This window comes from Perognathus longimembris, chromosome 8 (genome assembly GCF_023159225.1).
Source record: "Perognathus longimembris pacificus isolate PPM17 chromosome 8, ASM2315922v1, whole genome shotgun sequence".
In the NCBI taxonomy this organism is placed as follows: Eukaryota; Metazoa; Chordata; class Mammalia; order Rodentia; family Heteromyidae; genus Perognathus; species Perognathus longimembris.
The window spans coordinates 52,849,503-52,867,471 of record NC_063168.1 but is presented as its reverse complement, the minus strand read 5'-3'; the positions used below and the strand labels follow the sequence as shown (position 1 = coordinate 52,867,471).

General features: G+C 37.0%; 1 protein-coding gene across 2 annotated transcripts in view; it reads right to left on the bottom strand.

Annotated features, from left to right (window-relative positions):
• Positions 1-10,551: 10,551 nt before the first annotated feature.
• The window catches only part of Atl2 (atlastin GTPase 2), a 51,091-nt gene continuing 43,673 nt past the window's right edge, over positions 10,552-17,969 (bottom strand). Inside the window, exons 10-14 of one of the 2 annotated variants that reach the window (XM_048353100.1) lie at positions 17,604-17,660; positions 15,719-15,790; positions 14,644-15,075; positions 12,986-13,000; positions 12,489-12,891 (exon numbers count right to left, since the gene is read on the bottom strand). In XM_048353100.1, the coding sequence (XP_048209057.1) occupies positions 12,784-12,891; positions 12,986-13,000; positions 14,644-15,075; positions 15,719-15,790; positions 17,604-17,660 (684 nt within the window). In that variant the 3' untranslated portion in view covers positions 12,489-12,783. Of the gene's footprint in view, positions 12,406-12,488; positions 12,892-12,985; positions 13,001-14,643; positions 15,076-15,718; positions 15,791-17,603; positions 17,661-17,969 lie in introns of those variants that run through there. The other variant, XM_048353099.1, reaches the window with a different exon arrangement.

Here is a 17,969-nt window from a genome sequence, read left to right as displayed (position 1 = left end):
CTGGTCCTGGCACTTGAACCCAGAGCATGGGTGCTGTTTCTGAGCTTTGTGCTCAAGGCTAATGCTCTATCACTTGAGCCACAGCTCGACTTCTGACTTTTTGGTGGTTAACTGGAGATGAGTCTCATGTACTTTCCAGAGTGGGCTGGCTTTGAACCGTGATTCTCAGCCTCCTGAATTATGTTTATAGGTGTCAGCCACTGGTACCTGGCTAAAACTCTAAACTTTTATTAATATCATATTATCTTTGTGTTTTTAGACTTCTATCTTTAATCCATCTGGATTTTTTTTCACCAGTCCTGGGGCTTGAACTCTGGGCCTGAGCACTGTCCCTGGCTTCTTTTTGCTCAAGGCTAGCACTCTACCACTTGAGCAACAGCTCCACTTCTGGCTTTTTCTATACCCAGGGCTTCATGTACGCGAGGCAAGCACTCTACCACTAAGCCATATTCCCAGCCCCTGGAATTTATTTTTTTAATAAGGCATGAGTTAAGAGTTCTGCCTTGGGCTGGGGATATGGCCTAGTGGCAAGAGAGCTTGCCTCGTATACATGAGGCCCTGGGTTCGATTCCCCAGCACCAGATATACAGAAAATGGCCAGAAGTGGCGCTGTGGCTCAAGTGGCAGAGTGCTAGCCTTGAGCAAAAGGAAGCCAGGGACAGTGCTCAGGCCCTGAGTCCAAGGCCCAGGACTGGCCAAAAAAAAAAAAAAAAAAAAAGAGTTCTGCCTTTATTTTTGTTTGAATGGATACCCGTGTATACCATGACTACTTTTAAAGCATCCTTTTCCCCCTAAAGAAGTCATCTTTGTCATTATTTTTCACTTCACTTTCCTAGACTCTTCTTTCCATTGACCTTTGCCAGAACCAATTTCCTACTGTCAGCTTTGCTTAAAATGTTAAACCAGTCCCCACTATTAATTCTTCTCAGACATTTACTCTTCCATATCAACTTTAACATCTTTTTGTCTATCTCTGAGCTTCATTCACCCAAAGCAGTCATTTTGTTTCCAATTAAATTTTGATTCCAAATTAAATTCATTTGGTTTTGTGTTAGAAATAGATTGACACTACAAATTAAACATTGCATAAACACAGTATATATCTCCATTTATTCACTCTTACCCCATACAATGTTATACTCTATTTTGTGGTTTTGTTTGAGATAAAGTCTTCCTGTGTAGCAGGTCCTGAATTTGAGATCCTCTTAGCTCAGCCTCCTGAAGGCTGGGATGGAGCTTGAAATCAGGGTCTGGGAATTTTCTTGAGCTTTTGTGCTCAAAGCTAGCAACCTACCACTTGAGCCACAGCTCCACTTCCAGCTTTTTGTGGTTAATTGGAAATAAGAGTCCCTTGGACTTTTTTTGCCCAGGCTGGCTTCAAACCATGATCCTCAGGTCTCAGCCTCCTAAGTAGCTATGATTACAGGTGTAAGCCACTAGCATCCAATCCGGATCATCCTTTTTTATGGGTATCTTACCTTTCTCATAAAATCCATTAGGATTTTGTGGGGTTTGTTTCTATCAAAAATATAATTCATGCTTATTCCTAATTTTCCTTCTCTCATTTACAGAAAAGCTATTGGCTTATACATTTCTTACTTACAGACATCTTACCAAATTCTCTTCATTCTTGCAGATTACTTAATACACTAAATTCTAAATACAGCTTTTTGCAAAAGAGGCTCGTTATTTCTTATCCAATATTGTTACACATTTTCCTATTGGATTATTTAAAATTTTATCATCGAATAGTGTTTTTCTTCTAATCTGTTCATAAACAGTTCATAATCAACATCCTGATTTTTAAACTATATTTATACACCCAAAATAAACATATCCTCCCTTCATAATTTCCTATTGGACTTTAATAACTTTTGTTTATAATTTTGGCTTCTATAGTTGTAAATAAAATTGTCTCATTTTCACCCAACTTTCATTTTTATCACATTTTAGTTATTATGCTTACTTCATAAAATGAATAGTTGTTTCCACCTTTTTCTACAGCATGGAATCGTTTAAATAATCACCCAGTATAGTTTCATGGATATTGTACCAAACTCCTGGACCAGAGACAAAAGAAGAAGAAAACTAGTTCGTTACAGCAACATCAGTGGTGTGCTCTCAATATTTTCAGTTTGTTGACCCTCAGTTCCAGTGGGACAATGTGAAGAGGGCCTGCTCACTGTCACACACAGAGGGGTGGTTTAAAGTGATGCTTAGCAATCTATCATTGTAAATGGGCATGAGACACACCTGCCCTTTGCACCTGAAGGAAACATTGTCTTCCAACGCTACAAGCAAATCTTCCCTTTACTTGGAAAGGCAACACTACCTTCCAAGGTTGTCTTCTATCCAGTGTCTTTGTAAAGATAGACCAAAACAAGAACAGTCCGCACTTCCCTTGTAGGTACACCAAAAGATGAGAAGCACACCGAGAATTATTTGCACTCAGGTAATTGGTAAATAGGACAAAATAGTTTAGAACCTATTAATTCTTAGGCAGTAGATATATGAATGCCATTGGACTACTTTGTGGCCTTTTTCTGTATTTTTAAAATATTTCTTCCCACTGCCCTCCAAAAACCAAGAAACAAAAATACAAGGACTGAGCCAGATCTCACCAAAAAAATAAGACTAATATCCCTGGGACTTTTCTTTTCCTGTCCTTTCAAATACTGTGTTGATTCCATTCTTGTGGCCATAACAGTATCCCACACACACACACCAACCCTACACACAAACATACATTTATTCTCTCTGCATTTCTGAAAATTTCCTCTGATTTATTCTCAAAGGCAGAGAAGAAGGGCTACTATTGCTCACATGGGAATGACATTAGCTAATGAGAATGATTGTTTCTTTATCCGCCCTCTCAGCAACAATAAAACCATGGCTGGGGCTGGGGATATGGCCTAGTGGCAAGAGTGCCTGCCTCGGATACACGAGGCCCTAGGTTCCATTCCCCAGCATCACATATACAGAAAACGGCCAGAAGCGGCGCTGTGGCTCAAGTGGCAGAGTGCTAGCCTTGAGCGGGCAGAAGCCAGGGACAGTGCTCAGGCCCTGAGTCCAAGGCCCAGGACTGGCCAAAAAAAAAAAAAAAACCATGGCTGAATACAATTTCAGATTTATTTTTTTAAAAATAATAAATTAAGTCCATTTAGTAGTCTATTTTTAGAGGAGTTAGAGAATTCCTTTATTTAGACAGTTCTTCCTGCAAGATTCTAGAAAAATATTTACTTGAAAGATTAAATGTGCCTATATTTCCCCCCAGATTTGATAGCAAGGGTACCTAATGTCAAATAAGTGATGATCATGAGTACAAAGCCAGATTCTACTTTCTTCCGACTGAAGTCACAATTTTATAAATTGCTACACGGGGAATGCTGAGCTACTAGAAATGCTTTTGTAAGATGGACTTCATCTGCCCCCTGCTGTACATTGGGTATATGACAGGACTTCCCACTTGAGCAGGGGGCCATTCACGTCTCCTTGGCAAGCAAAGCCCAAGGCAAAAGAAACAGCATTGGTTCATTACTGTGCCTCTAGCATATAGCATAATATCTGGAATATAGCAGGTACTTGCTAACTATGTTGGGGAGAAAACACACAAGAAGGTACGCTTACATCACTGAGTAGGTAGGTATACCGTTATGTAAAGTCCAAGGAAAACATGCAAAACTTTATGATGCCAAAGGGAAAGCAATGTCAAACTTGGTACCTCTACTCATCCAACCAGGCTGAAAAATTGCTTAAATTAGAATATGAAAGGTAGAATTTAAGTTTTCTAATAATGACTGACAAAAACAATTCTTTGAGCGCCTAGGATTTAAAAGCCACAAGCTAAAATAAAACCATAGATTATCTCCAAGACAGCAGAAGTTATCAGCTGCTAGGGGCTCACACCTGTAATCCTCGCTACTCAGGAGGCTGAGATAGAAATATCATGATTCAAAGCTGGCCTGAAAAGACAAATATGAGACTCTTATCTCCAATGAACCAGTAAAAATCCAGAAGTATGGTTCAAGTGGTAGAGCGCCAGCCTTGAGTAAAAAAAGTGAAGGGAGAATGCAAAGCCTTGAGTTCAAGCCCCAGCAATGTGTGCACATTTGTATGTGTGTATGCACGCGCACGCGCACACACAATGAAGATGGCAGTTGTTGAGACCACACAAAGTTCTTTGTGTTATCTTCTATCCTTTTTCCAGTTGACACCTGCTGCTAGCCCTCCAGCAATTACCCATCAGTTTCATTAGGATTAATGAAGACAACAATGAAATAAATCATTCTATAGCTGAAATTTCAGCATTTCAGATGCTTATATACCTACACCACAAAAGCTGGGCTGAAGAGTTGACACAATGCACCTGTGCAGACCAATCCTTTTTAAAAAAGAATATAAGCAACGACATGCAATACAGAAACCTACGGTAGGACCCCACATATGGAAAACATAGAAATATGCCTGGCTTCAACAACAGAGAAAATGAGCCTTAAGAAACAGATATGAATTGAATCAGAAGGGGGTGGGAGAGATAGGCATTTCAGACTAAAGGAAGTGATTGATGGTTTAGATATAGGTGGAGCATGTCCCTGAAACATTCAAGAGCAAAAATTAACCCTGCTTTTGGTATAAAGAAGTTGATCCTATCTTGCATAATGGCTTTGTAAGAGTTAACTTTTTTTTAAATGTCAGTTTAAATTGGAAAAATGTCTGATTTGTCTGTTATTATTACACTAACATCCACTTGCCCCTTGAGGCCAATTCCAACTGTTTTCCCTCCATCAAAATCTGGAGGGAATACTTACATATCAAAACAACTACAGATTTCAAAGTTTGCGTCTTTGTCTGAACAGTATTCACGAGAATGGCCACTGGGAGTACTAGATCTACATCATGCTAGATTCAGCTAAAATTTTGACAAGATTCCTTCGGCGGTGCTTCTAACTATAAATGAGTAGGCAAATTGGAAGGTCTGTTTGCCCATTTGTATTCTGAAATCTGGATTCAATAGTGGTCCCCAGAAAACCATCTCACGAAGCCAGAAACTCTTCAGCAGAACGTAAGAGACCGATTCAAAACACTCTAGTGCTTGCCTATTCCTTTCATAGTTCAGTGGCTGTGAAAGCAAAAATGGAGATTAGGTCTGTGCTCAACGAACTCCCCACCCAGATGATCTACCACCATAGCTGGAAGATCAACCTGTCCACACTAACGACCAACTCTGAGCCTCCAGTTTGGTGCGGAGACCCAGAAAGACTAGTTTGTCACCTGGGTAGACAATCACATCGGACCATTTCCATCATAGAAGACAAGTGCTTTGTCTTCCCTGGGACACATATCTCTTCCAGCTATAAATTTGCTTTCTCTGCATGCTATCATTTGGACATGCTAAACACTTTAATCACCCAAAAGGGGCTGTTTCTGAAGGAAGTCAATTTGTAACAAAACTAAGAAGGCAATAAACTGGTACTTATGGGATTTATTGACAGAGAAGGGAAAGTGTTCACTGCGGGTAGGTAATGTTACAAAATGGTGGTTTGGATTGATGAAATCTTCAGCACCAACACTTTGGGGATATGAGTATAGTCCCACAAAATGCAGGATGCATGCTGTGTGTAAGGGAGAATTACATTGTGCTGAGCAGGTGGGATATTGGAAGATGAAGAAAGAGGCATGTTAATGGTGGACAGCTTACCCCATGAATAGTACTTGAATTTTTTCATTCAACTGCAGTGGCTTGCTCTCTCATCTCCTCCACATCTTCATTCCATTTTTTTTTTGTAGCACTTTTTACATTCTAACAAGCCATATAATTTGCTTTTATTACATTTTTATTGTTTGACTTTCTTACAAAGGTTGATTTTTTTTTTCTCTTTTGCTCATTGGTATTTCCCTCATTTACTGGGTAACTAAAAACCCAATAAATGCATATGAAATTAATACAATTATTGAACAACTAGTGCTTCTACAACTATTAAATAACTAGTGCTTTGATAGTCCTTCTCATCTCCTTAACATTTTTCCTGTCCTTTCCACGGCACCATACATATAGGTACTATAAAAATACATGATAGAATAACCATCTAGAAAGCCAGGCACTGGTGGCTCATGCCTGTATTGTAGCTACTTGGAAGGCTGAGATCTGAGGATTGAGGCTTGAAGCCAGTCCAGGCAGGAAAGTCCATGAGACTCATCTTCAATTAACCACCAGAAAATCCAGAAGGACTGTGGCCCAAAGTGATAGAGCACTAGCCTTGAGTGATTATATCTGTCCTCTTCAATATAAGCTCCACCTCTCTCCAGGAGAAACAATACAACTTTAGCTCCATACAGAAAGCTTCTATAATCAGCAGAATATAAAAATAGCAGGAAAAATCCATAATCCTGTTAACTATTAGAAAACATGCCTGGCCAGTCAGAGCAGCAAAGTCCCTGAGATTCTTATTCCAATAAACTACCAAAAAAGCCTTAAGTGGAGCTATGACTCAAGTGTTAAAGCACTAGACTTGAGCAAAAAAATCTCAGGGACGGCATCTGGACCTGGGATCAGCAATGTGTGTGTGTGTGTCTGTGTGTGTGTATTCTGAGAATTTACTGTGTATAAAAATATTTAATAATACAAAACACTAAAAAATGCTTAGTGTGCCTTAATGAAAAATACTAATACTTGCTTTCTTCCAAGACAAAGTATCCATGACTGTCATACCCCAAAACTCATTTTTCTCTTGAAAGCAGAGTATATATTGTTTTAAAAAAAAATAGGCATATAACTCGGCAGAGTTATAGCTATAATAGAGTATTAATCCTATACCAAAGACTTAAGGGAATATATTCCTAATTTTTGTACATTCTTATATCCTCTTAAGATCTCAGAAAGGTATTCTTCTCACTTTAAAGCCGAAGTTGAGGTTCAACTTTCACAGTACTGGTTCAGTTTTAATGCTAAGGTCTCCTTCCTCTTCCTAGAACTCAAATTTAAGTGTCCTTCCAACTCTAAGTTAGACAACTTTTAGGTTGTAATGTTTTTAAACTAGGATGTCTAAACTACGCCATTTTTATTTTATTTACTTTTTGCCAGTCCTGGGCCTTGAACTCAGGGCCTGAACACCGTCCCTGGCTTCTTTTTGCTCAAGGCTAGTAGTCTGCCACTTGAGCTACAGCACCACTTCTGGCCGTTTTCTATATATGTGGTGCTGTGGAATTGAACCCAGGGCTTCATGTATAAGAGGCAAGCACTCTTGCCACTAGGCCATATTCCCAGCCTAAACTATGCCATTTTTTAAAAGATGAACTTTCTTGCTGTCAATGGCTAGACTTGTTTGCCTTTAGACTGACTCTGGTTTAATAATTACCATATAAACTTATCAAGTTTTTTTTTTTGTTTAGAATTCTTAAAAGAGCTGGGAATGTAGCTCAGTGGTACAGTATATGCCTAGCGTGCACAAGGCACTGAGTTTGATCCTCATTATCACACCCTTAACAAATGACAGAAAAGAAAAAATAACTTGTAAATAAGCTTCAGGAAGTAGTTGGCAGAGTCAGCAGATCCAGTAGATGGTTACCACAGCAAAATTGGCACACAATTTTATCTTCTTGTACCTGCTTGCTAAGCACTTTTCATATCTTACTCGATTCTCTCACCAATCCTGTCATAAAAGCCAAGTGTCAATGATCCAAAGTGTGTTTTCCCCCTTAAGCTCCACCCACCACCCAGGTGTGACAGGTATGGTGGTATGCATTCTAGTCCTTGCTACTGAGGCAGGGGCAGGAAGACCACCGTGTTGCCAGCCTGCGAACACAATGACATCCCACCTGAAAAATTCAAAACTCATGTTCCATTGAAAGAATCACGTGATTATTAAATACTTAATTACCTAGTAAAGTGTTCATGTTGAATGCATAGTACAAGATAATTCTTTCATGCAAAATAAAAACTTAAGAGCACATTTTTGCATAGATAGATATGGCTACACATACAGAAAAGGTGTCAAACACATACTGAATCAAATCTTTACCTCTGTAGTACATAATCACGTAACAATGGACTTTTTGGTCAAATATTTTTGTTTTCTTTGTTTTAAGACAGGTTCTTAATACAGCCTAGGATGACCCCAAACTCAAACTGCTTCGGCTTCAGCCTTCCTAGTGCTGGGACTAAAAGCATGTGCCACGATGGCCCACTGACTTGTTTTGTTAAGTGGTAATATTATCAGTAATTTTTACCTTGCTTCAGTATTAGCAAAATCTGTTCTCCTTTTTAATTGTAATGCTTTTCAGAATGCCAAACAGTCTGCATCCTGATGTACAGATGTTCTGTCTGCAGCTTTGCATTTATGCAAGCTTCCAAAGGGGTGTATTTGCCCTGTGTTTGCAGCCTGAGATATCTAGACTTTTTTTTAAAGCAAAGTTTCATATAGCCCATACTGGCCTCAAACTTAAGATCACATCATGTTCAGCTGACACTCTTATTTTGGTTTCCTATCTTATAGATCAATAGTATGAAAAGCAGAAATATATATGCAGAATTGAGCTAGAGATGATTGTAATTTCATTCCCTAAGCTTTCTCATATTTATCTTTTTTAAAAAAAAATCTTCTGTTTTTTGTTTTTTTTGTTGCCGGTCCTAGAGCGTGGACTCAGGGCCTGAGCACTGTCCCTGGCTTCTTTTTTCAAGGCTAGCACTCTACCACTTGAGCCACAGCGCCACTTCTGGTTTTTGTTTTGTTGTGTTTTTTTTTTAATCTATATATGTGGTGCTGAGGAATCGAACCCAGGGCTTCATGTATACGAGGCTCTCATATTTATCTTTAGGTACTTTTGACCTGGTCCACTGCTATCAATGGCAATAAAGAGACAAACTATGAAAACAGAAGTATGCAACTATGAACTCTTGCAACTAAGAAAGTTGAATAAGAAAACCTGTTGAAAAATTGAGAAAGGGAGGAACGGAAGAAAGGAGGAAGACAGAATGGATGATAAAGGTTATGAGACTGATTTTAACATATTGCAAATTTAACAATGAAATCCCCACCATAACTTAAGCTAACAATAACAAACGCGAAAGGCAAATAATCAACACCCAAATTCACAAACTTAAAAGCACATAAAAATTGTTCTTTGTTGCAGTAATGGTGAGCACTCCTCAGGCTTAAGCTCCAACAAAATATGAATCTGAAGCAGGTAAGTTCCTAAGATCCAACATAATAAATACAGAAGCTGACACCTCTGTGCTTTGAGAGGCATAATTTGGTTTTGCTTGACCAGGAGCAAAAACTAGAAAATTCTCCAAAGTCAAGTCCTCTCTGTGGCACACACTCCAGACAGAAAGCAGGCATGACAGTCACTTGGTTTGTAAACTATGGACAAGGAAGATGGCTGCCAGCCCTCCAATACCATTTTATCACTCCACAACTAAAGCAAGAAGGTATCTGTCTGGATACTAAGGTGTGCACACCAATTCTGGTCCAGTTAGCTGACAAGAATTCAGGCCCAGTTTGTAGACTGAAGGCTAAACATGTGCAACACACATGTACAACATACACTAATAATGATTACTACCTAAAGGGCTCAATTACTTTTTAAAAAATTTTAATTTTATTGTCAAGATGATGTACAGAGGGGTTAGTTACATACGTAAGTTAGTGAATACATTTCTTGTTATACTTAACTACTTCTTGAAGTAACCAGCTCTAACTTAGCCAGTTCAATTCTTTAAGTAAAACAAAGCTCAACTCAAAGAGCTTGAAAACACAACCTTCAAAGTTGAAATACTGATACTGTATGGACTCAAGTGTTAGATCACCTACTTAGCAAGCACAAGACTCTGAGTTCAACCCTAGTAACAGGAAAAAAAAGTGAAATCCTGTTAATTTTACAACTAAGAGTATTTTCACTAAAGCAAAAATGAGTAGCAATCTAATGAGCAATGAAAAAATGTTTTGTATACTCAATAGCAGTTCACACAATGATTGCTGCTTTCACTGAAAAGTAAATTATTTGTGACTTAATTAAGAAGGGAAGTTGTTTCATTGCAAAAATCTTGTTTCTAAAAGACTTTGTAAGAAACTATCTTAAAATATCCCAGAGAAAATATATTAACATCAAAGTTGTTTCTTCAGTCGTTTTTGTCTTTAATCCCTTTTACTGCTTCTTGTTTAACATGTTTCAAATTTATCTCAAACTAATGTGCTTTCTTGGGAAAAACACTAATTTAACCGGAAACAGTAAGGAACCCAATAGTCTTATTATTTCACAATTTTTAAAAGGTAAGCTAGAATACCAAAATCGAGAGACACAGGATAAAAAGACAAACGACTACAAAAGCAATACTTGCAAAACTGTTTGTTGTGAACCAAGTGAACAACTCATGGGGGGAGAGGGAAAGGGGGAGGGGGAGGGGGAATGAGGGAGGAAGTAATAAACAGTACAATAAATGTATCCAATGCCTAATGTATGAAACTGTAACCTCTCTGTACATCACTGACAATAAATAAGAAAATAATTAATTAAATGGTAAGCTATGAAAGTCTTTAATTTCAGAACAATTGCTATTATACAACAAACTTTTTATTTTTTCACTCATAAAAACAGTCCACAGCATTCATAAAACAGGGTGGTGGAAGAAATAAAGACACATTTCAAGTGGATTCTTTAAGAACAGGTGAGTAGGCAGCAATTTAATACAGATGGAAACAAACACAATCCATATAAAAACAGGATTCAAATGGGGTGGGAAAGAAGTATACCAACCAAAGTACATTTACAGCTTTCATGCATGTAACTCAACATCTGAATTTTCACTTAAAATCAAAATAGGTGCTTTAATAGGTGTTTACAAAGAATGCTATAAATATCTTAAAGAAATGTTAGCCTCACATATAACAAGTACACAGGAGGAAAAAAGAATGGGAGAACGAGAGCTGAAGGAAGAAGGATGGGAAAGGAGAAAGAAAAGGAAGGAGACAACAGGAGAGAGGGCGGGAGGGAGGGAGGGAGGGAGGGAGGGAGGGAGGGAGATTCTCACAAGAAGACACAGAAAAATAAGCTTAATTTTACAAGTTTCATTTTGAGATACAATACCTTAGAGCTCTCAACTTGAGTGTTTCCTGCTCATGCTCTTTTCAGTATAAACAAATATGGTATATGTAGTGGAATACATATTTGAAGAATTCCTTAAAAAAGAATCACAAGTTTCATTTTATATATACAACAAATTTTAATTATGTACTGAAAATAAATTACAGGAAATAACTTTAAAATGCAACAGAGGACAAGTCACAATAAACATTCCCATTGAATTCCCTTGGGGGGGTGAGATTGCAGTGCTCAAAAGATAAATATCACAAATATATCAAAACTTTAAATTGTCTATGCATTCACACACGACATGAGCCACAAACATTCCTTTCACAGGGACTGTACTTATTACCCTACCACAGAACCAGATTTTGCCATAAACTACAAAACTTTTAATACAAAATTGTATTTATATATTTATAATTCATATACATGCCCTATCTGTGTTTTTAGAAAATAAAAGCTACACGCTGTACAGACACTCTTAACTCATAGCTGTAGGCAATATTTTTGGATGGAATTTTTCCCCCAATAAAATTAATGGCATATTTTATGTACATGAAGGCTAAACTGCAAAAAGACAGTTCAGTTTCCCAGATATGCATTTCCGTTTAGGGCTGGTTTACAAATTTAAAAAGGCAAGACAAATGTACACCTCAAAATTACTTTCTTAGCTACAAGAGTTGTCATGTAATTTTCGTGACGTTTCTGGTACATGCATTTATGTAATACTGGTATTGAAGGCAGTAAAGCAATATATACTTTAAATGTAGTGGCTCAATAAAGGCTTCATTGTCATTCCAATCTGATTCTTGATACAGTGATTCATAAATTCTCTAAAAATTAAAATTTCAATGGGTCATTATGTTAGAGACTCTAAATAGATTTCTTAAAATAGTTCCCTGAAATATCCTTTTACATAAGACAAATTTCACTAACATTAGATTGAATAAAAAGAAAAAAATTAAACATGGCACAATGTGCATGATAAACTAGTGCTCCTTAGCCAATCTCCAGGTATAAGGAGCTAATAAAAGAATGCTTAAAACCAACAAACAATTTCACACTCTGTGGCAGCCATCTGTGAAGCCAGTTATACTAAACTACTTCTACAGTTGATTGTAAACTTTGGTTTATTTTTATTTGAGTTCTCATTGTACAGCAAGCATGAAAAAGGGAGAGTGGAGTCCATGAGGAGATGAACTGTCAGTCTGTCTTTAATCGGGCATGATGAGACACTTGGTCAGTCAGGCCTGCCTTGATAGAGTTTGTTACAGACTGCCTTATGTTTTCCTCCATCAAATTATCACCCAGGGGCTTCAATACCTGTGGTATGAGAAATGTGCAAACAAACAAAAACATGAGGTAAAAAAAGAGTTACATATAAAAATAGATATAAAAATTCAATTCAAACAATGATAAAAATAACCAGGAATGTGAGAAATAAAAAGATGCTTCTCCCAAAAAAAAAGTTACAATGCTACAAATAATGTAGATAGACATTTTATAATGCAACAAAATTACTTTCCTCTCATTCAAACCATTCAAATCCTATGAGATGGATGTGCAATTCCATACCCTATATGCAGCATCAAATCTGGTATGTATACAGCATTTAGGCAGACCGGCCCAGACGGTCCTGCTTATTGTCCTACATGTATAAGTGTGAACACTTCAGATAGAGAAAAAAGTTAAAAATACTGTCTAATTTTTCTTCTTGTTATTGTTGGATGACAGTCTCTGACGCTGTGCTGATGAAAGAGCACGATGAGCCATTCGACGTCTAGTAACTTCAAACAGTTTGGAAAAGACCTAAAACATGGAGTGATTTGTTAGGAGAATGACTCAAGTGCTGGGAAGTTAGAGTTTAAGACTACAAAAATTTGAGACTTTGTAGCTTTCTCACCTTCCTGGGACTCCTCTGAAGCAAAAGAAAAGAGAAATGCAAAGAAATTTAGACAAAGTTTGATAACACAGCCCAGATCTTCTCTGGGTAGTGGTCACCTTACCTTCACGTGCCATATAAAACTAGGAAATTGAAAGGGAATACCAAAATCGAGAGACACAGGGTAAAAAAAGACAAATAACTACATAAGCAACACTTGCAAAACTGTTTGGTGTAAATGAACTTAACAACTCATGGGGGGGGGGGAGGGGAAACGAGGTAACAAACAGTACAAGAAATGTATCCAATGCCTAATGTATGAAACTGTAACCTCTCTGTAATTCAGTTTGATAATAAAAACTTAAATAAATAAATATTTTATACACCTGAAATTGTTCCACATAACTGTTTTACAATGATGGGACCTCTAATATTGTGAAATCAGTGCTGAACTGATGAGATTTACAAGAAAACATCATAATTACTGAAGTTCTTGTTGCAGAAAGTCAGTAATCATTCAAAATTTCAAAGTAGATCATGTGTTGTTGTTTTTTTAAAAAAAGGTAAAGTGGTGACAGAGTTTAATCTATCTTCTTGGGAAGATGATAGCAAAAGATCATGAAATAGTGAGGTTTATAAAAGATAAAAATTTAAACTTAACAAATATCAAAATACAAATTTCCAAATCAGAATCTTAATAACAGCATGTCTCCAAGGAGGAAAAAAGAAAATCCAAATTAACATAGGGAGTAACTTTACAATGCCTTAATGGCATCATTACAAGAAAGGTCAGCAGACTGTCAAGTTTCTTGAAAACATGTTCTACCTCTTTAGTCTTTGAATTTTAAGCAGAAACAAACATGAACCTGACTATCCTAAATCTTTAAATAAACTCAATACCTCACTGGCCCAGAAATAGGATCTGAAAAATGCCTATATTACATTGTTCATCAGTAATTACTTCAGCATTCATTATGGTCCTTGAAAGTGTTCAGTTATTTTCATTATGATGGTTTTAATAACATCCATAGAATTACCTGTATATTGGCAATTCTAGCACACAAGTGGCAGACATATAAACTGACTTAGTTTATGCTATTGGACAAGAGTTCACAGACTGACTTTGAATTCTGGTTAAAGAATTATGATGGAAGTTGGTTTCTTTGCTTATGGGGTTTTGCTTTATCAGTATTTCCAAGACACAGATGCCAAGTTTTTTTGGAAATCTACATGGGAGCTCCCTTGTGAAGTACATCAGTAACTCACTACTACCTTCATAGAAGGCACCAAAAACCTGTCTATCACCTACTGTTTCTTCTGAACTGTTTCCTGCCAATATTGCTAAAAACTTTTTTTTTCTTTCCAAAAGTACTGACTGTGCTTCAAAACTTCTTTTCCTTACCTTTAAAACTACTTATGGATAATATTTTTTCTCAAATAAACAAAAAAATTAATAAGAGTCCTTGGCCCTACCCACTGTCTGACACAGCCAGACATATAAACAAATTTAAAGAAAAATAAACCTTAAGTTAATAGAGATTCTACATCCAAACAAAACAAAACATACTTTTGTCATTCTTTACATAAAGGGGAAAAAAAGTAGGTGTGCAAACCCTGGAGTAGCAGGTGGGAAGGGAAAATAAGATTAGTCACTGAAAAACCAAAAGAGAGATACCCACCTGTTCCCATAGTGTTTCAGCAATCTGATCAATCATTGTTCCAATTTCTCTGAACTCCCCAGAGTATTTAACATATGCCCAAGTACAAAGGGATGTCAGTGCTAACCCCATGACAAGGTTACATAAGACGGCTATAGAGTTTAGGCCAATGAAGCCAGTCAGTCCTGAGATTATATACATAGCAAACATGACTGCAAAGAGCGTGGCAGGAGTACGAGCAGCATAGAAGATATTTTTGCCATCATTGTGCTTTATAAAATTTGCATAGGTTTCTTCAATTTCAGCTTCAAGCTGGTCCTGATAACGACGGCAGAACTCATCTCCACCCATTTTTTTCACAGAACGAAACTGTTTAAGGGACACTTCCTTGAAATCAAGATGTTTTCGCTCCAGATCGGAGGGTGCAATATAAGGCTTGTCCCCACCGCATACCTGTAAGGGCAGAATTGAAGGAGGAGATTATTACATGCTAAAAGTAACAAGTGAAAGAAGTTCCCTGCTCACAGACGTTAGTCTCCCCAAATCAAATCACTTACATAGTTTTGTTTAAACGTTATTTTTAATACTTTACAAAGAATTAAAACCTACTATTTATTACATGTCTGACTCAATAGAGTAACTTTTCCAAATATGACCAAGACCACTTAAACTGAAGATAAAAAATAAAATATACTACCATCTAAGTAACTTCACTTGGCCCCACTAACACACCATAATACTACACAACAAATGCTATGAAGAGAATGCATAAGAAATAGCACAGCAGAGCTCAATACTTCAGTAGTTAAACAAGCTTAATGCAGATACTGCTATTGCCTAATGTTTCCATCACAGACTACTAATAACAGCACTCTGAATTACAAGACAAAAAACACTTCAGTAGAGTTTATGTAGTCATTTGTCACCTGAATCCTAAACTCAAGCCATATGAATTATTTTCTTAGTTTATTTCTAGCAGAGACCATAAAGGAGAATTACATAATGATACAATATGTAAAGAGCACAAATTAGCTCAATTACTTTAAACAAATCATTTCTCTTCCTCTTGCATCAAGCTTAAATTTTAGTTACAAACCTGTTCCATATTTTTACAATAGGTATCTCTTGCTCCTGCTACTGCAGCAAGATTATTCGCTTCAGCTGTTGCCTAGGAAAAAAAATTAAATGTGCCATTAATGTACCATTAGTATGCAAAAAAAAAAACCTATGACTACAAATTCCAAGTAACACAGTAAACTACAAATCATGAACAATTCTGGAAATGTATCAGAAAATATCAACTTCTACTTCCTTTCCTGTGGAAAGGTAAATTAGTATAAAAGATATGATAAAGAGTTCTAAAAGGACCTCCTGCCCAATTTGTATTGCTTATGTTTATGTTTAAATGGACTTGTAAAATATACTACAATTACTCAGGTAACAGATAGACATAACCCTAAATTATGTCGAGTCTCCACGTGTAAAGAACCAAGAATTCCCTATTCATAGTTGTTAATATCATAAAATCAAATACAGTTCTGAGTTGTGTGAATTTGAGACATTCTCAAGCACATAAACCACTGGTTGCATTGAGTTTTATTAGAAAATACTGTTTAATCCAGCACAAAACTGAGAAATTACCCAAAGTAGTACATTTTAAAAAAGTAAAATTTAGATTAAAATAACATTGTCCCAAAAGAACACTATTTTAAAAAAAAGAATTTGAAAGCATGGAGCTGGCAATGTGGACTTAGCAGTAGAGCACCTGTCTGAAAGCAGAATCTTCCCAGTATTGGGAACCTCGATGGAGGGAGGGAGGGAGGGAGGGAGGGAGGGATGGGGGGAAGGAGGGAGGGAGGGAGGGAGGGAGGGAGGGAGGGAGGGAAGGAGGGGCCAGGCACAGTGACTCATGGTTGTAATCCTACCTACTCTAGAGACTAAAATCAGGAGGATCACTGCTTGAGGCCAGCCTACATAAAAAGTACACAAAATCTCATCTCACTCAATAGCTGGATAAAGTGGTATGTGCTGTAGTCGTAGACATACAGTTATATGGGAGGTTGAGATTGAAAAGATCATGGTTCTAGGACAATCCAGGCAAAAAAAAGTTCATGAAATCTCATCCCAAAAGAAAGTATTGAACATGGTGAATTCACACCTGTCATCCCAACCGTGTGCAGCAGGAAGCATACATAGGAAGATGACTGTCAGGCTGGCTGAGAAACAAAGCAAGACCTATCTCAAAAAATTAGAGCAGAAAGGGTTGCACAAAGCTGAGTTCAAATTCTAGTACTGCAAAATATTAAATTAAAAAGAAGTCTATACTTATTCACTACAAGCAGAACTAAATGTTATTAGTAGCCAATGAAATTAAGTCTTCTTTTCTTTTTAAAAATTTTTTGTGCCAGTCCTGGAGCTTGAACTCATGGCATGGGCACCGTCCTTAAGCTTTTTTGCTCAAAACTAGTGCTATACCACTTGAACCACAGCTCCATTTTCAGCTTTTGGGTAATTAATTGAAGATACAAGTCTCACAGCCTCTCCTGCCTGGACTGATTTCAAACCATAATCCTCAGATCTCAACCTCCTGAACAGCTAGAATTATAAGACATGAGCCACTACTGCAGGCTGTAAGCCTTATTTCAAACAGCATTCGCTGTCAAAGACTCAGAATAGAAGTAGCTTAGTTCGAAGCCCACATTAAGCCACTTTATACAATAGAAATTTCTTTATACTTTGAGCATCCGAAGAAGAGGTACCAAGGACTCTCAATTTCTAGCAGCCTATACATACTCAAGGTCTACATTCTGAACTCACAAAATAAATCATATGCAAACTTCATACAAAGATTGCCTTAAACAGATAAATGTATTGGTATGAAAAAAAAAACCCGTACATGTCCCTTCTTTACTTATGTTTCTAGTTAAGGAAAAAGTTTTGTTTCCCCACTTGTGTATTTACATCTCTCCCTGTCCCAATACCTGAAGCATGGACTTGGGATGCGGAAGTTCTTCGCCTTGATATATTTTAATGTAAGCCTAAAAAGACAGAAGATTCATTTTAGTGGGTTACACAATTCAAAAGGAAATTCTAAGTTTTAAAACATATGTGTGCTCTCTGCAAGGTTAATCCTATCCTCAATACCATCAAATACATAGGTTGCTAAATAAGATCCCAAAGAAATGTTTCTAAATAATTCCAACTTGTATTTAAATGTTATATATAAAATACCATCTACTTTTTTTTATAAAAAGAAATTATGATTCTCCCCTACTGCCAATATTTCAAATATGTATGTTAAAAAACACTTTAACACAGTAAGGTAAGAAGAAAAGGATGATAGAAGT